General features: G+C 43.7%; 1 protein-coding gene across 1 annotated transcript; it reads right to left on the minus strand.

Moving 5' to 3' along the window:
* Positions 1-27: 27 nt before the first annotated feature.
* Positions 28-21,904, minus strand: suz12b (SUZ12 polycomb repressive complex 2 subunit b). Its single transcript, XM_063201497.1, has 16 exons — positions 21,188-21,904; positions 20,835-20,881; positions 20,480-20,544; positions 20,072-20,140; positions 18,619-18,668; positions 18,228-18,313; positions 17,304-17,535; positions 12,820-12,928; positions 11,398-11,503; positions 9,769-9,943; positions 9,352-9,440; positions 8,692-8,835; positions 8,094-8,251; positions 6,228-6,426; positions 4,639-4,718; positions 28-2,974 (listed from the first exon to the last, which is right to left on the minus strand). Exons 1-16 carry the CDS (start codon positions 21,348-21,350, stop codon positions 2,632-2,634), a joined length of 2,115 nt encoding a protein of 704 aa, XP_063057567.1. The 5' UTR covers positions 21,351-21,904; the 3' UTR covers positions 28-2,631.
* Between the last annotated feature and the right edge of the window lie 211 nt (positions 21,905-22,115).

The raw sequence follows: 22,115 nt of genomic DNA on the forward strand, positions 1-22,115 counted from the left end.
TTTGAAACAGGCAGTCCACAAGGCAAATGGGAAATGATAATTTATTGTTTTATTTCAAGACAAAAGTTGCATGGAGTATTTTTTGTCTGAATGATACTTTCACCTATTGTACTACGGGTATACAATTCAAAAAGAGGGGAAAAAATAACAAGATTGCTGCAAATGTTGCACTTTGGCTTGTGTTGAGAACCCATAAGTAACCATCTGTTCCACATTCTGCCTCAGCAAAAAAAGCATTTTCTTTTCCTTTTTGAGGGGTGATTATGGTGAAGGTGGTTGTGGGATATTGACAAGTGCACCATACATTGTGGAAAACATCCAAATAAACAACTGCTTCAAATATAAACACATTTTTTTAAAAAGCGCTCTGCTTGGTTAAACGGAATATACATATCTATTCAGAAGTACTGTCTGGTGGTTAAGGCCGCTTTCACACCAAAGTGGAGAAGCGTTGCGGGACGGAAGCGTTTTTTTACTGGCGGTGGTGAAAATACATGGAAACATATCTGTCCTTCCACACCAACCGGCGGTAGTCGGGCGTCAGCGGTGCAGCCGGCCTAAGAATGGATGGCTTAGGCCGGCTCCACACTAAAGCGTGGCGGAACGGCAGCGAGATGATTGAGGTCTTTCTGCTAGTTTCGGCTGGTGTTCTACTCAGCTTTTCCATTCATTTGAATGGGACACCGCCGGTCGCTGCCGTCCAAAATTATTGGAAAAGTATTTTCCAAATGCAGCGCGGAGTGGAGCCTGCTCCCGCGCCGCTGACGCCCAACTACCGCCGGTTGGTGTAAAAGGACAGACATGTTACCATGTATTTTCGCCACCGCCGGGAAAAAAAATCGCTTCCGACCCGCAACGCTTCGCCACTTTGGTGTGAAAGCGGCCTAAGTTCAGTGATGGGCAACCTGGATTCATTAGTTAGAATCCAGTGCCATATATTCTAAATGATGAGGTTTTTGCCTGTCCAAACAGGCAATTAGCCTACCTGGTTGGATTGGAATATGTGGTAATTGGTTGTAAATTAATTCATTCATGCAGGTTGCCCATCACTAACTTAAATGGTTGTGATCTTGTATGGGTGCTAGTGGATCCTGGAAGTGAAAGTAACAAATAAAAAACAGAACCACATATAATTTTTACCATTTCTTGGGATACAGATTTTACAATTCTGTAACATCTTCAAAACAACCCATCTCTGAAAAGTGTCTTTCTGCCATCGTCCTCAGGTTTAAAGAACCCAGTCCCTGGTGGGAATCTTACCATAAAAAAATAACCTTACCAAAATTACACAACAAATAGAGGTGCATGAAAAGAACAATTCAAAATAAAACGTCCATTTATACGCCTAGCATATGGCGAAATTCATGACAATCATTAAAGGGGGGCGGGGGGGAAAGAGGCCCTCAGAACGTTCTGAAGAAAAGTGACCATCCTCTGAAATGGGGTAGCAAGACAAGTGCTAACATGTGCTAATAAAAACAGACCACTGATTCCAAACCAGGGGTACATTTCTCGAAAGCATAGTTTCTAACTACGGTAGCTACTTTGTTGGTTGCAATGCAATTTTCCATTGTCAACTACCTAAGTTGCTAAGTAGCTAACAACTATGCTTTCGAGAAAGGCACCCCAGAAAAGTATTCCAAGAACGTGGTTAAGTGATAAACCTGGCTAGGTTAACCTACAGGAAGTGGTAACCCTGCTGATGCGTAGCCCACAGCACATGTGTAGCCCCTTCAGTTCAGAAAATAAGGACTCCAGGCTCTTCTCTGACATGATTTACCACTACCTCAACTTAACCCAGTTAACTACTGAGCCGAGTTCTTGGAATACCCCCCAGGTTAATGAACACAAATGATCCGAGAAGACTAATAGTAATTCCCATCCTACGACAATTCATGTCATCTGCGACTGAGCTTTTTTTCTCCCCCTGATTTATTAGGCGAGGAGGACCACCATTGACTATAATAAGCCTTCATGATTGTGAGGGAAGGAGTGTGTTAATCCAATAATAATGGATTCTTATCCTCCTACTCTGCATTCCGAGTTCATTTTTCAGGTTCCACTCTCAATGGCTCATCATTATCAAAAGTCTTTAACAAAAGACGTCACACTTCATACAAGTCCTCCGAAACCGAACAAAACAAAACAAAACAAATGGGAAACCAGTCTTCCTCTGGCAATTGTATGGTAGTAGAAGGTGTAGAGGCGAGGGTTGGGCATCGGGGTCGCGCATTGAGGTCGTCACACATTGGGACAAGTCCTCCGAAAACCGAACAAGAAGAGTAAACAAAAACAAAACAATAACAGGAAACCAGGGGTGTGTTTCTCGAAAGCCTCTTTGCTAACGAAGTTAGCAACTTACTTGGTTGCAATGTAATTTCCCACAGGCAAACTAATAAGTTGCTACGTGGTTAGCAACAATGCTTTCGAGAAACGGTGTCCAGTCCTCCTCTGGCACTGACGTGGTGGTGGTGGTGGTGGTGGTAGGAGGGCAGTGTGAGGTCAGTCAGCCATAGCTGCTATTCCCGGCTCGGTTCACCCTCGGACGTGTCCTCCCAAACCGAACCAAACAAAACAGGCAATCAAAACGAAATAAACAAAGGCGGAAAACCAGTCGTCGTTGGCCTCTGGTCAATCGGCCATGCCGCTCTTGGTGCGTCTGCCGTGCAACGACACGCCCGAGGCCAGCGTGTGCCCGTTGCAGACCGTGTGACGGTGGCCATGGCCGTCGTCGGCCACCACGGCCAGCGCCAGCGCCAGCTCCTCGCCGGTCAGCTGGTCGGGCAGCGCGTCGCGGATCTCGTGCAGGCGCGCCATGGCCCGGTCGATGGTGGCTATGGTGACCAGGTTGAAGTCGTGCATGCTGACCAGGTGCAGCAGGAAGTTGCGGCGCAGGTGGCGGCGGGCCATGTGCGAGCCGCACGTCTCCACAAACTGCATGATTGCGTCCTGCATCTGGTTGTCCGCGATGAAGCTGAGTCGGAGGGGAAATGGGGACCAAGGAATTAGGAATAAGGTCATAGGCTGTAGAGATCACAACAAAAAAAGTGCATTCACAGCGATAATAGCTCACTACATGGGTTCACCGTGTTTGTAAACACGATATTGTGAGGAGGGGCAAGACACTGGCAGCCAATCACGTGAGCTAATTTTTTGACAGACAGCAGTTTCCAACAATCGGAGGTTGAATTGTGCACAGTTAGTTTCGCGCAGTCAGGAGAAAACAAACATTTAGAACCCATCTATAAGCAGTGATGGGAACCAGGCTACTGGATTGGAGCTTCTGACTCCCAACAGACATCTCTGTGTAGCTCTGGAGCCCCCTAGTGGCGCTCATTACACACAGAGCTCACCAAGCTGCGTGGAACTACAGGTCGTGCAAGAGCCAGGCAAACAATCCAGAGCCAAAAAATCCCCAATGACCTGGTTTTACCTGTCCTATTCAACCAGGTGATTGCCTAACTCAGTGTTTCCCAACCTTTTTTGTCTTGTGTACCCCCAAGCCTTTTCGTTGTGCCATGAGTACCCCCTAAGTCAAGTTCTATATCGCTTTCTCCATCCCAATGTAACTAAGCTCCATATATTTGTTTAAATTTATTTTTCTCAAATACCCCCTGCAGTGTGCTCGCGTACCCCTAGTGGTACACGTACCCCTGGTTGGGAAACACTGGCGTAACTGGACAGGAAAAGCCAGGTCATTTGGAAAGTAGTATATCACACTGGAGTGTAGCTTCTGGATCCTGGTTACCCATCATACCTGATGTAAGGGCAGTTGCCCACTGGGGACTCAGGTTCAAGTCTGCCCAAACCCAACTCTAAAGGTGCCGGTATGCTTGCTGCAAGATACGCGAGCGCGTGTACGATTCGTTCATGAACGCGGTAACGTGCGTATTTAATGTCAATTTCGCGCGCGTTGGACACGGCAGCCAAATGCGTGCGTCAGGTGCAATATCTTCAAACTCGCTGGGTGCGATCGTAATATGGACTGCGCAGTTCCACGCGCGTGCTTGATATGAACACGACAATGACAATGGCAGCAACTTTTAAGAGCGTCTCATTGAGTTTGTCCGAAATTTCAAACGTTTGTGATCATACTTCCTTGTTGCACTTTGAAAAGGGAGCATGCACATACAGGAGTAGTAGCAGTATTCTTTCCTTGCCCAGGGAGCCCCTCTTTTTGTTTTGTTGTTTTCCTTGTCATCTGTGTTCTCAATTTCCCCATCCCAATGCTGCGTGCTCTCTGCCCCCTGGATGATACCGCCAGTATTTTGCGTCTTGGTCAACTGCTTTTGAAGCAAGCATGTGCTGTCGGTTGCTCGCGGTGACGTGCGTAATTTACAGCTCGCAGCAAGCATACCGGCACCTTTACCCTTCTCCCTCACTCATTTTCTGTATCTCTTCACTTACAAAGGTGTACTGCTCCAGAGGCAGCCTTTCCTTGCTTACAAAGGATCTGGATCTTACGGTTTGGGGCTCCCCCCTTGCACTGGTGAGGCATAAATGCTATTTCGTTGTGTGCAGTGAGCACTGTGTGCTGTGTCACAAAGAAAATGAGAGTTTCCCAGGTGGGCTTTCACTTTCATTTAATGCACTACAGCCTAACAGGCACATAAATAAACAAAGATAAGCATGCTTTACCCATTCTTCATGACATGGAGATTCCATAGCTTCATCACTTCCTTCTCGCCCTCATTCACGTCCGTGAACTCCTCGATTTGCTGCAGCGAGAGACCCCACAGTTATATTCAGTTATAACATCCCAAGACAAAACAAAAAACAATGGCATACTACTTCCATCTTTTACATCCATCCACAACCCTTGAGTTGAGCATTGGCCACCACCATCATATATTTCGGAATGCTTTCAGTGTGGTTTCAAATGATGGCTGAAGGCACACTCAAAGCACCATCTGACCACAGTCTGGCTTTCTCAACAGTGTGTGCATTCCAATATGCGACCTCCCTTCCTCCACTGGTGCTTATGGCTTCACATTTTGCTGACGCCACCACCTCGGTGAAGAAAACAATTACGTTTCCCCGCTGTCAGACTAGCCACAACACTTTTTGGGGGACTATTCTTCGTTCACCATCCCGATTTCAAATGAGAAAATGACACTAGAATTGTGCTTTTGTAGGATATTGAATTCATTTTTTGTCGTTGGTGACATCATCATGAGGTCACAAGCAGGCAAGGGAGGAAGGAAGTCCACATATTGAAATGCACATAGTGTTGCATCTCTAGCAGTGGGTCAAAGTGTTTGCTCTCTGTTGTTGTGAGTGGTCTCCTCCTGGTCCCCCAAACACATACATGCTCATCACAACACAATAGACCCCTTTACTGCTTGTACACAGATGTGACGTAATCGGGCGCATTGTTGGAGCAGAATCGACCATTTAACGCACATTTGTAAAGAAACCAGCCAGGTGCTTGTTTACGAGATAAGAACACAGATGGTCACAATAACTTCAGATATGAGGTGGGCGCCACAAACATGGGAATTCCTGATGATGACCTCAGTCCAGTGGTACGTTTAATTGATTGTAATCACAAACATCTCCTATGCTTCTGGAACAGCCTATTGCCTCTCGGAATAACGCAACACGTGTACTTTTTGGGATCACTATTTTTTTCACAACACTTCAGGACGACATGTCGTCTCTCTTCAAGGTCTGCACTGTCTGTTTGTGTGTGTGTGTGTGTGTGTGTGTGTGTGTGTGTGTGTGTGTGTGTGTGTGTGTGTGTGTGTGCGTATGTGTGTGTTGGAGCCAACAATGTGCGCACACTCAGTCACTGAACACGTAACTACCAAAGGGGTCTATTAGCACATGCAATGAAAGGTGCATAAATTTACACATGGTTCTCTCTGTACCATAGCACATGCATCTTTACTCATCTATGGTACCTAACTCCACACTGCTTCAGGGACTGTAACCAATGTTCTGTACCTAAAATGACTAAGTCGCTTTGGATAAAAGCATCAAGTAATGCAATGTAGTGGTGTAATTCTCTGTCACACACACACACACACACACACACACACACACACACACACACACACACACACACACACACACACACACACACACACACACACACACACACACACACACACACACACACACACACACAGTAAACTGCCGTTAAGTCTAAATTCCCTCTTCCATACCATGATGGTCTTCTCTCGGAGCACACACACACACTAAACACTACATTCCCTCTTCCATACCATGATGGTCTTCTCTCGGAGCCACTCGGGGTCCCTCTCGTCCTCGCTGTCCACCTCCATCTCCTGCGGCCGGAGGGGCATGCAGCTGTCGCTGTGGAAGTACAGCCGGTTGTGGCCGCTCACGTACGTCCGCTGCTGCTCCGGCTCGCCCTCCTCCGACTCCAGGAACTCGGACAAGCTGGGCTTAGTGCGCTTTGGCCTACGGGGAAAGAAGAATACATCATACTCATCATCATCATCATCATCATCATCATCACCACCACCACCACCATTCCAACAGGCTGGGCTTAGTGCGCTTTGGCCTACGGGGAAAGCAGAATACATCATACTCATCATCATCATCGTCCTCACTACAACAAGCTGGGCTTAGTGCGCTTTGGCCTACGGGGAAAGCAGAATACATCATACTCATCATCATCATCATCATCGTCGTCCTCACTACAACAAGCTGGGCTTAGTGCGCTTTGGCCTACGGGGAAAGAAGAATACATCATTCTCGTCATCATCATCACTACAACAAGCTGGGCTAAGTGCGCTTGGGCCTACGGAATAAGAAGAATACCCATCATCATCATCATCATCATCATTACTCCAACAAGCTGGGCTTAGTGCGCTTTGGCCTACAGAGAAAGAAGAATACATCATCCTCCTCATCATCATCATCATCATCACTACAACAAGCTGGGCTTAGTGCGCTTTGGCCTACGGGATAAGAAGAATACCCATCATCATCATCATCATCATCATCATTACTCCAACAGGCTGGGCTTAGTGCGATTGGGACTACGGGGGACAAATATATCATCATGACTCCAACAAGCTGGGCTTAGTGTACTCGGGCCTACGCATAAGAATGCTGCTACTCATCATCATCATCATCATCATCATCATCACCACCACCACCACCACCACCACTCCAACAGGCTGGGCCTAATGTATGTGGGCCTACAAATATGCCATGCAGTAGACTTTGGACCAAAGTACCTTATCAATTGCAATAGAGATGAACACTGCTTCTGTTAGTTTTTTTTTATAACATGACACTGTCCATCACTGTCTAATGTCCATCAGAAGTAGGTAGCAATTATCGCCAAACCAATCGTGTATTTGGAGCGGACGACTGAATAAAATCCCTTCCCATTGTAAGAAAAGTTCAGACCAAATGCTTTCCCTCCACGTTCTGGCAGACCCAGTGAAGTGAAAATAATATCCGCATTCTTTGCAGCAAAGACGGCTCTGTTAGTACTCGCCTCAACAATTTGAGTATAAATACCTCTGCAACATCATATTAGGTCTGAAGCTGGTGAAAAATGCAGTATGTAGGTGGTACCCAGCTCAGATACAGTGGGTGAGCATGATGAGGCACCAGTATTTGCAATGTTGTGATGCTAACCTCATGCTACATGTGAAAGTATGTCTTTCAACATGCCATGTACTGTACACCAACCATAAACAAAGTAATGAGCCAACTCGCTTCAGAATTTTCAAGACATTTTCAAGTTTGAATGAATGAATGAATGAATCCTTAATTGCCCTGAAGGGAATTTGTCTTCCTTTCAAAAGCTACACAACAAACGATACTTCAGACATACAGACCAGGGGCATATACTACAAAGCTGGTTCATGATAAGTTAAGGTTAAGAGGTAAATCATCTAATAGAAGAGCCTGGAGTCCTCATTTTCATCTTGTATTAGATGATTTACCTCTCAACTTAACCTGGAATTATCCAGAACCAGCTTTGTAGTATAGGCCCCAGCACAACAACAGCCAAGAGCAAAATAGGAGTTCACTTCAACATGTCTTTAAATGACTAATACGGTAAGTGATGCCAAACAAACAAACGGAGCAAGTTCCTGTGTCCTCACCTGCATACCAGGATGTGCGTGACGGCCGTCCTCTTGACGGGGCCGTTGCGGCTGAAGGCGAAGCCGGGCTGGCTGTGAATGTCCTGCGGGTTGCCCACGTACGAGCCGTCGTAGCACTCGTTTATAGACACGTCTATCCGGGCTCCCTTGGGGTGAGGCTGCGGAGGGGAGGGGAGGAGGAGGAACAGATGGTGGAAGAAGTCATCAAACATGAATTCAAAAAAATAACTCCTTACACTCTTACACAAAATCACAGACCATTTCTAAGGTGAGGTCATCCTGACTCATTCAGAATCCCTGCTCACAATCACTGTGGTTTATTCAGTGACTGTAAGTCAATTGCAACACTATTTTCATTTTCCATATTTTAAAAAATATAACAGTAAGATCTTGCTAAGACCGAAAACACCAGAGGATCGTCTTTTGGCGCTGTGAATGGTCAATCAACATTTTAGGGTGGACCTTAGCCAAAGGTCAATTGGTGCAGTGTCACTCAGCGTCAGTATAGGTGGACGCAGGCTAGGTGTTCTACTAACTGTTCTAGGGCGTTTCTGGTGTTCAGAAAGCAGACTGTATCCAGTGGTGATGTGGTGCTCACCACGTAGTTGAATATGAATCTGCTGTGCGAGAGCTTGAGGTGCTTGAGAAGGCTGTAGAGTTTGCGGCAGTTGAGGGTACACCAGGGGCAGTGCAGGTCATCACGAGCCTCCGTCTGCTGCCGCGTGTTATTGTTGTACAGAAACTGCATGGGAAACACACACACACACACACACACACACACACACACACACACACACACACACACACACGCACACACGCGCGCGCACACACGCGCACACACACGCGCGCACACACGCGCGCACACACACGCACACGTAGGTGAGTTGGAATTACTTAATTGCACAAGCAGAGGGAATGCACAACAGGTGCATTCATAAGCTGGAATTGACCCGTGACATAAATGGAACTGTTCAGAAATAAAAGTGACATAAAGTGCCCCATCTTGCTCTCCCACTCTTTTCCTGTCTCTCAACCGTCCTTTCAGCAATAAAGACACAAAAATCCCTTAAAAAAAACTTCAAAAAAAGAAATCAAAATGGTGAAAGGACTACATTTGTTTTCAAATTAGCAGCAGCCTGATCAAAATCTCTTCACACATTTGAAAGACAACAAAATATCACAAAAAACATCATATATTCACTGGAGTCTTATTTCCATAGTTGACGTTTGAATGGAAAGCTCCCCACTGATTGTTTACCTGATAAAATATCCGCAGTTTCTGCCGCGGTTCACACACCGATAGCTCTCTTCTCGTTTGAATGCTGGTGCTGACGGAGTCCTTAACAGCTGAAAGATACATCAAGGATGAATAAAACAGTCCGTGTTCTTAGGGATATCATGGGTGAAGTGCAATGCTTTGCAAATGCATGGTATTTTGTATTTCTTTAGTGAATGACTGGAAATAGTTTGTGTTGCTAGGGTGCAGATCTGAGCATCTTGGTTATATTCCTTTACACAGGTCAACTAATCTTAGTTTAGTTTAGTTGTTAGGTACAGATACATAGCATGTAGATCTTTCCAATCTTTGCAAGAACATTTTGGATTGCTGTTCCAAAACTTCCTCACGAAACCGCACTGATCTGAGCGTGTTGTTGGGTATAGGATGTTCTCTTACCCTGTGGCGCGGATCGGAGCGTGTTGGGCCGGCTCTCGGCGGCGCTGGTGTCGGAGTTGCGTGTGGACAGGGGCCTGGCGACGGGGGCCGTAGCGGGATCGTTAGGGTCACCTGTCCAGCGCAGCGTGAACTGCAGCGTGGGCCCCTGAGAGAAGGTCTCGAACGGGGGCAACCTCTGTCAAATGTTTATTTTATGTTTATTTTTCTGTATTATGTGTTAATGGGTTTTTTGTACGTTTGTAAGTGTCAATGGACAATCCTGGATAAATAAAAGGATAAATAAGATCAAATCATTCACCCATCAATACACACACACATGGTGTACCAACAGGCTTGAAGCAATCCAATTATATTTACGTCAGTCAAGACATAAGGCATACCAAGAAACTTAAAGGGGAGTGGTGTAAATTAATTTACATTGTAGCCAAACATAAAGACACACACAAGGCATGTAAAATTACCAATCATCAGGGCACAGCATTACAATAAGCTTGAATATGTCTGTGAACAGTTTAGCTGTAGGAAACTGGATTTCTTCTTTGAACTTCATGCTTCAACTTTCAAGACACTTTGAAATTCAAGTACATCACACAAGATCAGCATCAAAGATTTTTTTTTTACCCGTGGTCCTTTCCCAAATATTCACACTAGTACCGGCGGCGGTACATAACGGTAAATAATGGTATAGGATTGTGAGTTTCGCATCACACATACAAGAAGTCTAAAATGTGCTGAAACCCAGGTACTATATGTTAAGTCCAGGCAATTAAATGAACAACTCCAAGCATCTGACTCTGTGACATATTCCAATTTCCATTGGTGTTTTTCCTCAACAATTTTTCGAGAAAATAAACCACCAACAGAAAGAGGGTGATTTCCAACTGGTGGACCGACTGACAGAAATAGCGCCATATGGAGTCATTGCACATATCACAAAAAAAAGTGGTAACGCTTTATAATAAGGTTCTTCTAATAAGCGTTTATAGTCACTAGTAAGCAGGTAGTAATACCCTTACAAGTGCCCAATAACATGCTTATTAACTTTGTTAACATCTTATGAGCTGCTTATTATGTGTTTATAGTGGTTTATTTTTTTAGTCTCATTATTTACATCGGTACACATATCCATCTTGATATGCTGACTAATACTAGATATGGAGGCGTCGAGAAAAAAACAAAATTTTCAGGATGGCTGCCATGTGTACCAATTTTTATGCTTTTACTCAAATAAAGTTACTCATCAGATGTTAACAACGTTAATAAGCATGTTAACAAAGCATGTTATTGGGCACTTGTAAGGGTATTACTACCTGCTTACTAGTGACTATAAACGCTTATTAGAAGAACCTTATTATAAAGCGTTACCAAAAAAGTCTGAATAAAATCCTCAAGTGAGTGACGGTGGTAAGGCGGTCTGACCTTTCCGTCCAGGATGGTCTCCCAGGTGGTGATTAAAAAACAAAAAAACTACAAAAAAACCAAACCTTTTTTTGAGAAAATAAACCACCAACAGAACCGGGTGATTTCCAACTGGTGGACCGACTGAGAGAAACAGTGACACATGACTTAAAAAAAAAGTCGGAATAAAATCCTAAAGTGAGTAACGGTGGTAAGGCGCGGCGGTCTGACCTTTCCGTCCAGGATGGTTTCCCAGGTGGCCCTCTTCTTGCTGACGGGACAGTCCTCCACCTGCTGCATGGACACCTCGTACTCCCCATCCAGCAGCTGCAGACGCCTGCACCAGGCAACACAACACAACACACACGCAACACATTACATTATCATGGCTTAATAAGCCATCCAGCAGCTACAGACACCTGCACCACATCACAACACAACACATTATATTTTACCGTATATTATATACAGCTGCAGATGCCTGCACCGCATCACAACACAAAACACATTATGGCTTGATAGTATGACAAAAACAATATGGCTTCTTCTGTCATTTTTGTAATTTTGTGAAATACTAAATTCAAATGAGCTAATGACAGAGACAGCAGCAAACATTTTTGCAAGATATTGAATTCATTTTCTGTTGTGGATGACGTCATCATGAGGTCACAAACAGGCAAGTGAGCAAGGGTGGATGCAAGTCTGCATATTGGAATCCACTCTCTTTCTTCTCTTGAATCAAGTGCACAACACAAGGTCAAGGACTCATGGACTCGTGATGAAGATGGTAGATCCCTCGAAACATTAGTCACCATGTTGTGCATTTGATGAAAAGAAGAAAAGCACTGTATCTGTGCTGCTCCGGTGTTTTCTTTCCAGTTACAGAGAGAACAACACATTACTCACTGCAAGCATCTGCACAGAGCAACACAGCACACCACAGGACAGGGAGCATTCATTACTCATCCTGAAATGCATCGGCCTCAATATCTTTACACACACTGCAAACACACATGCACGCACACACACACAAACCAAACAGGCATACTGCCCGTCTTGCTTTGTTCCTACCTGTGTCCTAAATTCACACATCCACACAGATACCAACAGCACACACACACACGCATGCATGCATGCATAACGCTGGATTATTCCCAATATGCGAACTCCCGTCGTCCCGTCCTCCCTTGTTCACTTGCCTGCTTGTGGCCTTGTGATGACGTCACTGACGACAGAAGTATATTTCAATATCTCGCAAAAGCGCAATTCTAATGTCATTTTCTCATTTGCCATCGGGATGGTGGATGAAGGATAGTCCCCCAAAAGTTGTTGTGACTAGGCTGACAGCGGGTAAACTTTTTGCCGGCTTGACTCCCGACCCGCCAGGTTGGTGGGGGGAGTAATTAACCAGTGCTCTCCCCCATCCTCCTCCATGACTGAGGTACCCTGATCATGGTACCACTGCACTGCTCCCTTTCGGGCACCATTGGGGGCTGCCACCTTGCACGGGTGAGACATAAATGCAATTTTGGCTGTGTGCAGTGCACACTTGTGTGCTGTGAAGTGCTGTGTCACAATGACAATGGGAGTTGGGAGTTTCCCAGTTGGGCTTTCACTTCATGTATTTTCTCAAACACAACCCTGAAGCTGCACCTGTTCTTGTCGAAGACGGTCATCTGTGCGACAAAGGTCTCGGTGCCCTCTCCGTCGTCCCTGTGGGAGGAGTTCCTCTTTTTCCTGCCCGGATGCTCCTCCTTCACGTCTACCAAGTGGAGAAAGTAGAAAGAGAGTTAATTTATTGATACAGAAGGTACAGATAACTAAAAATGTGATCATAAAGCAGTTTGTGAGGAAATGAATTCACATTGGATCCTTTTCATGGTGTCTTGACTTCAAATCTTCTTAGTCCCACATGTCATATGGATGAGTAGATAAGAAGAGTGAATGGCGTGAATGGCAAGAATGGCGTTTGTGCATGTACGTGTCGGTGTGTCTACCAGCCTACACGTAATGCACATTAGACGACAGATCAAACGTCTTGACACTTCTTAGCAATATGGGTGCAATATATGACACAGCTTTTCAGGACCTGAGCATCTTCTTCAACACAAGATTGTGTTCTCATCTTGTATGTGTATTTAGCTCTAACATATCCACATTTTTAATAAAAAAAAATCTCAAGAGCCTGAATGCAGTGCATATGTAAATGCAGCATGTACACGGCATCAGACTTAAATGGTTTAAAATTACATGGTACGATAGGGCATCTTTAACCACCAGTGACGATGACAACCTTCTGTACCAATGCATCATGACATGGAAATGTTTCATTTCTGTTCCTTCTGACCTGATTAAACAATTATTAAGTAATTTGTTGAAGGTCATATCGAAAAAGCCCAGATAATGTGCCAAACAGACACATTTAACACTGGGATCATGCTGACCCACAGTTTGCTCTTTTTCAGAAACTTGCTGGGGTCATCATGTAACAGAATTAACGAAAAACATTTTGGCCAAGTTATTAAATTAACTTCCGGTCATTTGTTGCAGACGCTGCAACATTGCCTTGGCAAATGCAAGCTCGCCATTTTACCATCCACAGTGGCCTTGTCCAAGCAAAACATGTTTTCTATTCTGTGTTTTAGCATAGCAGAGAGTGCATCAAATCTCAGCCAAAGACCAGAGAGGTCTTATAATAACCTGAGAGTCTGTTGGAGAACAACGACAAGAGTCTACTCAAAACACTGGCCATTCAAAACACGGACAATTCATGGTCTTTTCCTGTGGAGCATTCCAAGAATCTGTATCAGTAGCAAAACAGGTTAACTTCACCTTAAGGCAGTGGTAAATCATCTAATAGAAGCACCTGGAATTATCATTATCTTAACTAAATGACATCTGTGGGCTATACAGTGCCCTCCATAATTATTGGCACCCCTGGTTGAGATGTGTTTTTTAGCTTCCAATTATTTTATTTTTTTTCTAAATAATATGGGACCTTAATGGAAAAAAAGAGAAAAATCCAACCTTCAATACAAGTGCATTTATTCAGTGGGGAAAAAATCCCACATAAAGAAATAATTATTTGACATCAAATAATGCGTGTCACAATTATTAGCACCCCTGGTGTTAATATTTTGTACAGCCCCCTTTTGCCAACAAAACAGCACCTAATCTTCTCCTATAATGTTTCACAAGATGGGAAAAGACAGAAAGAGGGATCTTCAGCCATTCCTCTTTGCAGAATCTCTCTAAATCATCCAGAGACCTGGGTCCTCTCCTCTGTACTCTCCTCTTCAGCTCACCCCACAGGTTCTCAATGGGGTTGAGGTCAGGGGACTGAGATGGCCATGGGAGGAGCTTGATTTTGTGTCTGGTGAACCATTTCTGTGTAGATTTGGCCATATGTTTAGGGTCATTGTCTTGCTGAAAGACCCAGTGACAACCCAGCTTCAGCTTTCGGGCAGAGGGCAACAGATTTTGATTTAAAATGTCCTGGTATTTCAAAGCATTCATGATGCCATGCACCCTAACAAGGTTCCCAGGGCCTTTGGAAGCGAAACAGCCCCACAGCATCACTGACCCACCCCCATACTTCACAGTGGGTATGAGGTGCTTTTCAGCATGCGCATCTTTCGTGGTACGCCAGACCCACTTAGAGTGTTTGTTGCCAAAAAGCTCAATCTTGGTCTCATCTGACCAAAGCACACGGTCCCAGTTGAAGCCCCAATACCGCTTGGCGAACTCCAGACGCTTGCGTTTATGATTGTGAGTGAGGAAAGGTTTTCTCCGTGCATGCCTCCCAAACAGCTTGTTGGCGTGTAGACAGCGCCTGATGGTTGATTTGGAGACTTTGTGACCCCAGGATGCTACCATTTGTTGTAATTCTGTAACAGTGAGCTTTGGAGATCTTTTGATTTCTCTCACCATCCTCCTCACTGTGCGTGGTGGCAAAATAAACTTGGGTCCTCGTCCAGGCTTGTTTACCACTGTTCCAGTTGTTTTGAACTTCTTAATTATTCCTCTCACAGTGGATATGGGCAGCTGCAGTTGAGTGGCAATCTTCTTGTAGCCTCTGCCTGACCTGTGAAGGTCGACGCACATCTGCCTCATTTGTATGCTGTGTTCCTTTGTCTTTCCCATGTTTAAGAGTGGATAAGAGAAATGGCCTCGGTGTCACGTCATATTTATACCCCAGGGAAACAGGAAGTGATGAATTACTAATTAAATGTTCCTACATACTCTGGTAAACTTTGTAAACTACTGTAGAAATGACAGAAATGCTTCAATTATATTTATTTCATGGGAATTGTTAAGGGTGCCAATAATTGTGGAACAGGTGATTTAATGAAAAATAATTATTTTTTAGTCAGGGATTTTTTTATTTTCTTACAATTCATTTGAGTTGAAGGCTACATTTTCCTACAATTTTCAGTGTGACAGTATTCTTCTGCAATAAACACTGAATTTATTTTAAGGCTTTTAACACATCTCAACCAGGGGTGCCAATAATTATGGAGGGCACTGTATATTAGCAGGTTTACTAGATCTCGTAGGTTAACCTAAACGGGTTAACTTTATACCATGTTCTCTGGTGGCCAAAGTGGCCAACGGTACATAGGATTGTGCCAGTGCATGAAGCTTAGGCTTACTTCAGGGTTTTTTATTCCTCCAATTGCTGAGGGTACATTTCAGACCACAGAATAGGGATTTTTTGTGAGATGCATACCATCTTTGCTTCTGTGAGCTCAAGACAGAGCATTGGCAATTGCTACAAATTGAGAGAAACCACCACATTGATGTTATAGTGTCTGTCAAATGCAACATCGCCTGAATTGATAGCAATTTCTACAATATCTACTCTACGCTACAACAATTTTCATCAGAAATAGTGAACAACTGAACAGCCCACCGGGAGTAAAAAGATGGCATCCAAACATAGTTTGTTAAAACAGTGCTTGAAGACGTCTTTCCAAGGGCAAACAGCCACCGCCAAACTACAACCCACCCAAACAGGAAAGCTTCCATGCAAAGTGAATACCAGGAAGACCGCAAAATCGGAACATCATCTACAGCCAAATGAGAAAAGATCGTCAAAGGAGAATTCAGATTGTAGGACCGCCCCCCCTCTCTCTCCCCACTCATTTCCTGTCTTTCCCAACTGCCCTGTCTGGTTAATAAAGGGTGAAAAGGCCCAAAAAGGTCTTAAAAACAAAAAAAGGAGATGTTCTCGTCCATCTCCTTGTTGGCAAGGCATTGACCATGATAGTATGCCGTAATAAAAGTGTTTAACACTTGATTTTAATGATTCACTGTTTCAGTGGATCTACCACATTAGGTACAGTGTAATAACCAGTGTAACAATATTTAGTAACATGTAATACCAGTGTAATACCATGTAACAACCCTAACCCTAGATGTAAGTACAAAATTGGTACATGGTGTTACACTGGTATTACATGGTATTAAATATTGTTACACTGGTTAATACACTGTACCTAATGTAGTAGATCCACTGTAATAGTGCACCATTAAAATAAAGTGTAACCTTAAAGTGTTAACTATTACATTGCAATACATCCCAAGAGTTCGTGCCAACTGACGCATGTTTTCGTCTGTCTCCACGTTAGCCAGGCATTGACCATGATAGCATGCCGTAATTAAGTGTTACCTATTACATTGCAATACATTCCAAGCGCTAATGCCAAACTGACCCATGTTCTTGTCCGCTTCCCCGTTGGCCGTTGGGCAGGCACTGACCATGATAGTGTGTCGTAATAAAGTTTTGGTAACACTTTATTTTAGGGATACATCTATAAGCACTAATACATACAATGTTAAAGCCGCATAAGTAACTTGTAAGGCATGTACTAAGCAAACACTAAGGCCTACTAGGTCCTTACTAAGGTTAAATTGGTAATAAATCCCTTATTGTGCATGAACAAGATATTTGCGAAAACATGCCTAACAAATGTTTGATTTTGCTTTGTACATGCCTTACAAGTTACTTATAAAGGCACATTGTATGCATTAGTGCTAATAGATGTCTCCCTAAAATAAAGTGTTACCAAAGTGTTAATGTCACATGGCAATACAAAAAAAGGAGAAAGACATTGCAAACGCTTGTGCCAACTGACCCATGTTCTCGTCCGTCTCCCCGTTGGCCAGGCCGCTGGCGTCCCGCTTGCCGGCGCGGGACACGCGGAAGAGCAGTGAGTAGGACTTGACCATGTGGCTGCTGCTGGGCTCAAACTCGTTGCTGGAGACCAGCAGCGAGGGGAAGGCACCTGGCTTGGCCTGGCTCAGGTCCGGGTTCAAAGGCACCTGCTTCTTACCCGTAGGCACTTGCTTCACGGGGCAACTGACATCCTGACAGAGAGCAAGAGAAGAGTAGGGCGAGAACAATGATGTGAGGTGCTAGAAATTTAAACTTTGGCAAATTTGGAAAACTCTTTTAAGAGGAGCCACCATAGTATGAACGGGGCAACTGACAGATGGAAAGAGCAGAGTGAGAATACAATGGGTCTTTCTCAAAGCCTAGGCCAGTGTCCTTCCAAGTGTATCAGCCTAATTAGTCACACTCAGTGATTGGATACCCTTTATTAGTCACACCCAGTGATTGGATATCCTGTAGAGTTCACCAAAAAGTATCCAATCACTGGGTGTGACTAATTAGGCTGATACACTTGGAAGGACACTGGCCTAGGCTTTGAGAAAGACCCAATATGTGTAGGGCTCTGGCCCAGCCGTGGTTCAACGGCCGGGCACTGGACCGCTACGCTGGCAACCCGGGTTCGATTCCAACCCGGCTCATTTGCCGATCTTTCCCCATCTCTTTCCCCCCACTCTTTTCCTGTCTCTCTTCCACTGTCATGTCTCAAAAAAAGGCATAAAAGCCCCTCAAAATAGCTAAAAAATATGCACAGTATGTGTAGGGGTCGCACAAATATTCCAAAGTCCAAAAGGGGTTCCCCGCTGAAAATGTTTGGGAACCACTGCACTAGGGAGTGAGCAAGGAAGAGCTCACAAAAGCAGTTGAAGAGAGAGAATAAAAGTAGTACCTTGCGTTTCTTATGGCAGACTTTGACTAGTAGCACCTCCAGAGACACAGAGTTCTGCTCGTTTTCTGAGTTTTGGCATGGCTTGTCTGCAACAGACCAAACAGACAGACAGACATTAGTATTGCATATATTTCATGTGTTCTTCAAAGTATAGATAAATACAATTTACCATATAATCAGGGTGCGATTTGTCAAAAAAACAGAAGGAGGGATACGTTTCAGATTTTAAGCAATATCAATGGAATTGCATTAACTGTGATTAAAATTATATAGAAAAAGTGTCGATATCAAAACCAGAAGGGGGGACATCCCCCACTACAAATCGCACCCTGCATATAATATGCAATTGCCATGCTCTGTTAAAACAGACCAACAGCATGTCAGTACTCACCATTCTTATGAAAGAATCCAGTGAATGTGAGCTGTAAATGGGATGCCAAGCTGAGGACGAGAAATGACAAAAAAAAAGTCAGATATCGTAAACAAGACTCATAAACTCATTTCATAATATAGGTGAATTTTATAAGTGAAGAGCTTCTTTCCAAAATAAGATATCCACCATTTTCGACTGTTGCATTTTAATATTGGAATTGACGGTTAAGAAGTCCTACCGTCTATGTGTGACTTCTTGCCATTCAAATGTTTTGAGAACCTACTTTTTGAACCTCTATAAAAATGCATTTTGCAGTACAATTCAATGGAATGCCCAATACAAAAATGTCAATTTCCCAAAATGGATATACCTCGTTTTGGAAAGAAGCTCTTCAGTGTTAACGTGTCACTGCATGACATGTGACTATTGACCAAAGCAAAGACACCTTACTGCACTGTTTGTAAACATTGAGCTTCACTTCCTGTGTGTTAGAAGTTAGATGCAGTCACAGAATGACGTGTCGTTTGAATGATGCATCATACAACTTTGGTATTGGCTTTAGGAAATTGGATAGAAGTAGCGTGGACTCCTTCCTCCTTCATCCATGGCTGAAGTGCCCTTGAACAGGGCACCTAACCCCCATAAAGCTACGGGGACCGTAACCAATAGCATCTAGTGAGTGGCTTGTCTTGCTCGCATCCACAGGCATTTCAAACACATGGGTAATGCAAGTGCACAGGTTGTCTGTCCAAGGCTGTGTTTATTGAAATCGTATGAATAGACCCAGAGCGCCTGCATAAATGAAATGGCACAACTAGTGGATTATAGGTTAACCGCAGGAGAAATGATTATTATTAATAATAATATATATTAATAATAACAAATATATATATTTTTTTAATCGATCTTTGGACGTACGAATCGACCTTCAGACATACTGTTAGTTAATGCACAGCGGCTTTAAATGTGAACTATGCACAGCTGAACACAGGGACTGTGGCTTTGAACTGTCAGGAATTCCCATGATCCATGGTTGAGTGACTGTAGGGGCAACTGGAATGCTGGTCATGTGTGCTTCGGACTTAAAGGAGAATACTGGTGAATTTCAGCATGCCGTTGTATTACTCATACTACCCTTGACTTATCAGACGGATTTAGGCCTTTTTTTGAGATTTTGGGCAGCAAATGGGGGCATGGGTCTGTCGTTTGAAACGTCTCAACATCCTCCAACTATTATTCCAAAAGATATGCAACATCAGCGGACACCTTACAAGACAGCGTTTATCTTTGGGGTGTTGTGGCGCAGCGCGCTAAGTCCCCCACATTTGGGCTTGCATCCCCAAATTAGCTCATTAGCTACACAAAAATCGATACGTCTTTGGGTACTGACATATCAAGGGTAGCTTGAGCAGTATGAACGTGTGCTAAAATCAGCCAGAATTCTCCTTTAACTGGTCAGACAGGTACTTACTTGTGTGAATCCTGTTCCCCTTTCATGGTCTGCACCTTGGGGAGCATGTCATCCACTTTGAAGGTTTTTCTACATGAATATATATATATTTTTAAAAAGAATGCAGTTGAAATAAAATAGTATGGCAGTAATGTAATTTTAGCTAAGAAAAAGCACTCTAGCAACACTTTAAGAGGTTCTCTTTTAGTGTATAGCGTACTTCAACAAATAATATATTGCGTAGTCACACTGTACTTACAGGCCTAACGCTAACCCTATGGTCCATTGAAAGCAGATTATGTGTATACTTTATTAAACTGTACCTAATTAACGCAACTGGAATCTTGAAATAGATTAAAATAAAATTCACAACTCGTGCACTAAACAGAATGACAGAATCGATGAATTCACAGTGAAGTCGTGTCATACCTTTTTGCGTTTGTTCTTGAGTTTCTATGTGACATGAACGTGAGTGTCCTATGTAGCAGTATAGGCTACATGGGGGGCAGACAAAATACAGCATCAAAGAGTAGCGGTGGTTTAACGAGGCATTCAATCACCAGCACAAAGTATATGCTAATTACCAAGACACAACAATGAGCCGTCTGACAGTGGGAGGGACTAGAAATGTCAGACGTCAAACGATGCTGCTGAACACAAATACCGGTAATTACTTTGACAAGCAGTGATTTGTGTCTGCGTAACTGCTAAAAGGTTTTGGCACTGTCCCGAATATTGCAATACATATCTATTAGCTACAAATGGGCCAAATGTGCACGCTTACCGCTATCAGATTTCTGGTCCGTAGGAATCTGTATATTTGCGTTGGTTCTGGAAGAAAGGCAGGAGAAAGGGTTTGTTTGTCAACATGCCTGTCTTTCATGCATAACAGAAGCAAACCAGCAGCTGTACAGATTTGAACCAACTTGAACCTGAAGCAAGTTCTTTGAGTCGGACAGTAATTTATGCAAATTAGCAAACTACTGATCTGCCAAAAAAAAGAGCAAACGTTATTGTGGATATGTGATTTGGCACGTGTGTGATTAATGTGCAATGAGTTTATGGGCAAAGAGCTCGGGGGCACAACGGTAAAAGTACAATTCAAAATATACTGACAGTTGGTGCTGAAATACTCACTTTCAAAGGCCTGCAAGAACAACTCATGGTCGGCTTGAATCTGTTCCATCTTGGGTTTTTTCGCCGCGTTCATCACGGCCGCAGAAGACGGGTACATTACACCGTTGGTTTTACAGTTTGCCGAGTTGTTCATAACTTGACCCGAATACTTTTGAGGAGCCATTCGACGGTATAAAACAACTTACAACACACACCTGGCTATCACAAAAGTCCTTTCAAAACAAAGGACACAAATAACGTTATGGGGTTTAATATCCACAGAGCTCTTTGTAAAAGGCTAGCGGGTTAGCACAACTGTACTCGGCAAAAACAGAAGCCCAATACTTTCAAAGACACCTTAATAAATAACAGCTATTGATGATAGTACATTTATCATCACAATAAGCAAATTCCATGGCTAGGTTTGTCTACCAGTTTACCTATCGACAAGCTAGCGGGCTAGCTAGCGAAATATTCTGCTAAACATCAGCCTGCCGATGGCTTTGCTAACGAAGCGGGCTTCAGGACTGATTCGCGGTGGATGGCTGTGTGCAGACGAGCCGTCAAATCATTCCTTCCTCCAAAAGAAACATTTCCAATATGTTATCTGGGCTGTCAATTTGAACCAAATTCGGTCATTTTCAGTAAATGAATTATGTTAGTAATAACATATGCAGAATTCCCAAATAAACTACTGTGAAAGAACACCGATGGACTTTCTCATTCTCTGTCTGAGCATATTTGGCATCCGCCCACTATCTGAAACGGCCCAATAGAAAACGCAATATCACCATTTCAAAATATTATTGGCTGGATTTTTTAGGTTGATGTGAAAGTAGGTTTGGTAGAGGACGCAATTTGCCGCCAATAATGTTTTGGTCCATATGTTTATGATCCGTCCAGCGTCTGGAATGCAGCGTGCGGAATATTTTTTTGCATGAACTAGGAG

This window comes from Engraulis encrasicolus, chromosome 1 (genome assembly GCF_034702125.1).
Source record: "Engraulis encrasicolus isolate BLACKSEA-1 chromosome 1, IST_EnEncr_1.0, whole genome shotgun sequence".
Classification (NCBI taxonomy): Eukaryota; Metazoa; Chordata; class Actinopteri; order Clupeiformes; family Engraulidae; genus Engraulis; species Engraulis encrasicolus.

Coding starts and splice junctions, on each gene's coding strand:
- suz12b (XM_063201497.1), bottom strand. CDS start 21,350: ATGGCTCCTCAAAAGTATTCGGGTCAAGTTATGAACAACTCGGCAAAC. Junction 20,882..21,187: donor GTTCTTGCAGGCCTTTGAAA/GTGAGTATTTCA, acceptor CCTTTCTTCCAG/AACCAACGCAAATATACAGA. Junction 12,929..17,303: donor GGAGACGGACGAGAACATGG/GTCAGTTGGCAC, acceptor TCCACTTGGTAG/ACGTGAAGGAGGAGCATCCG.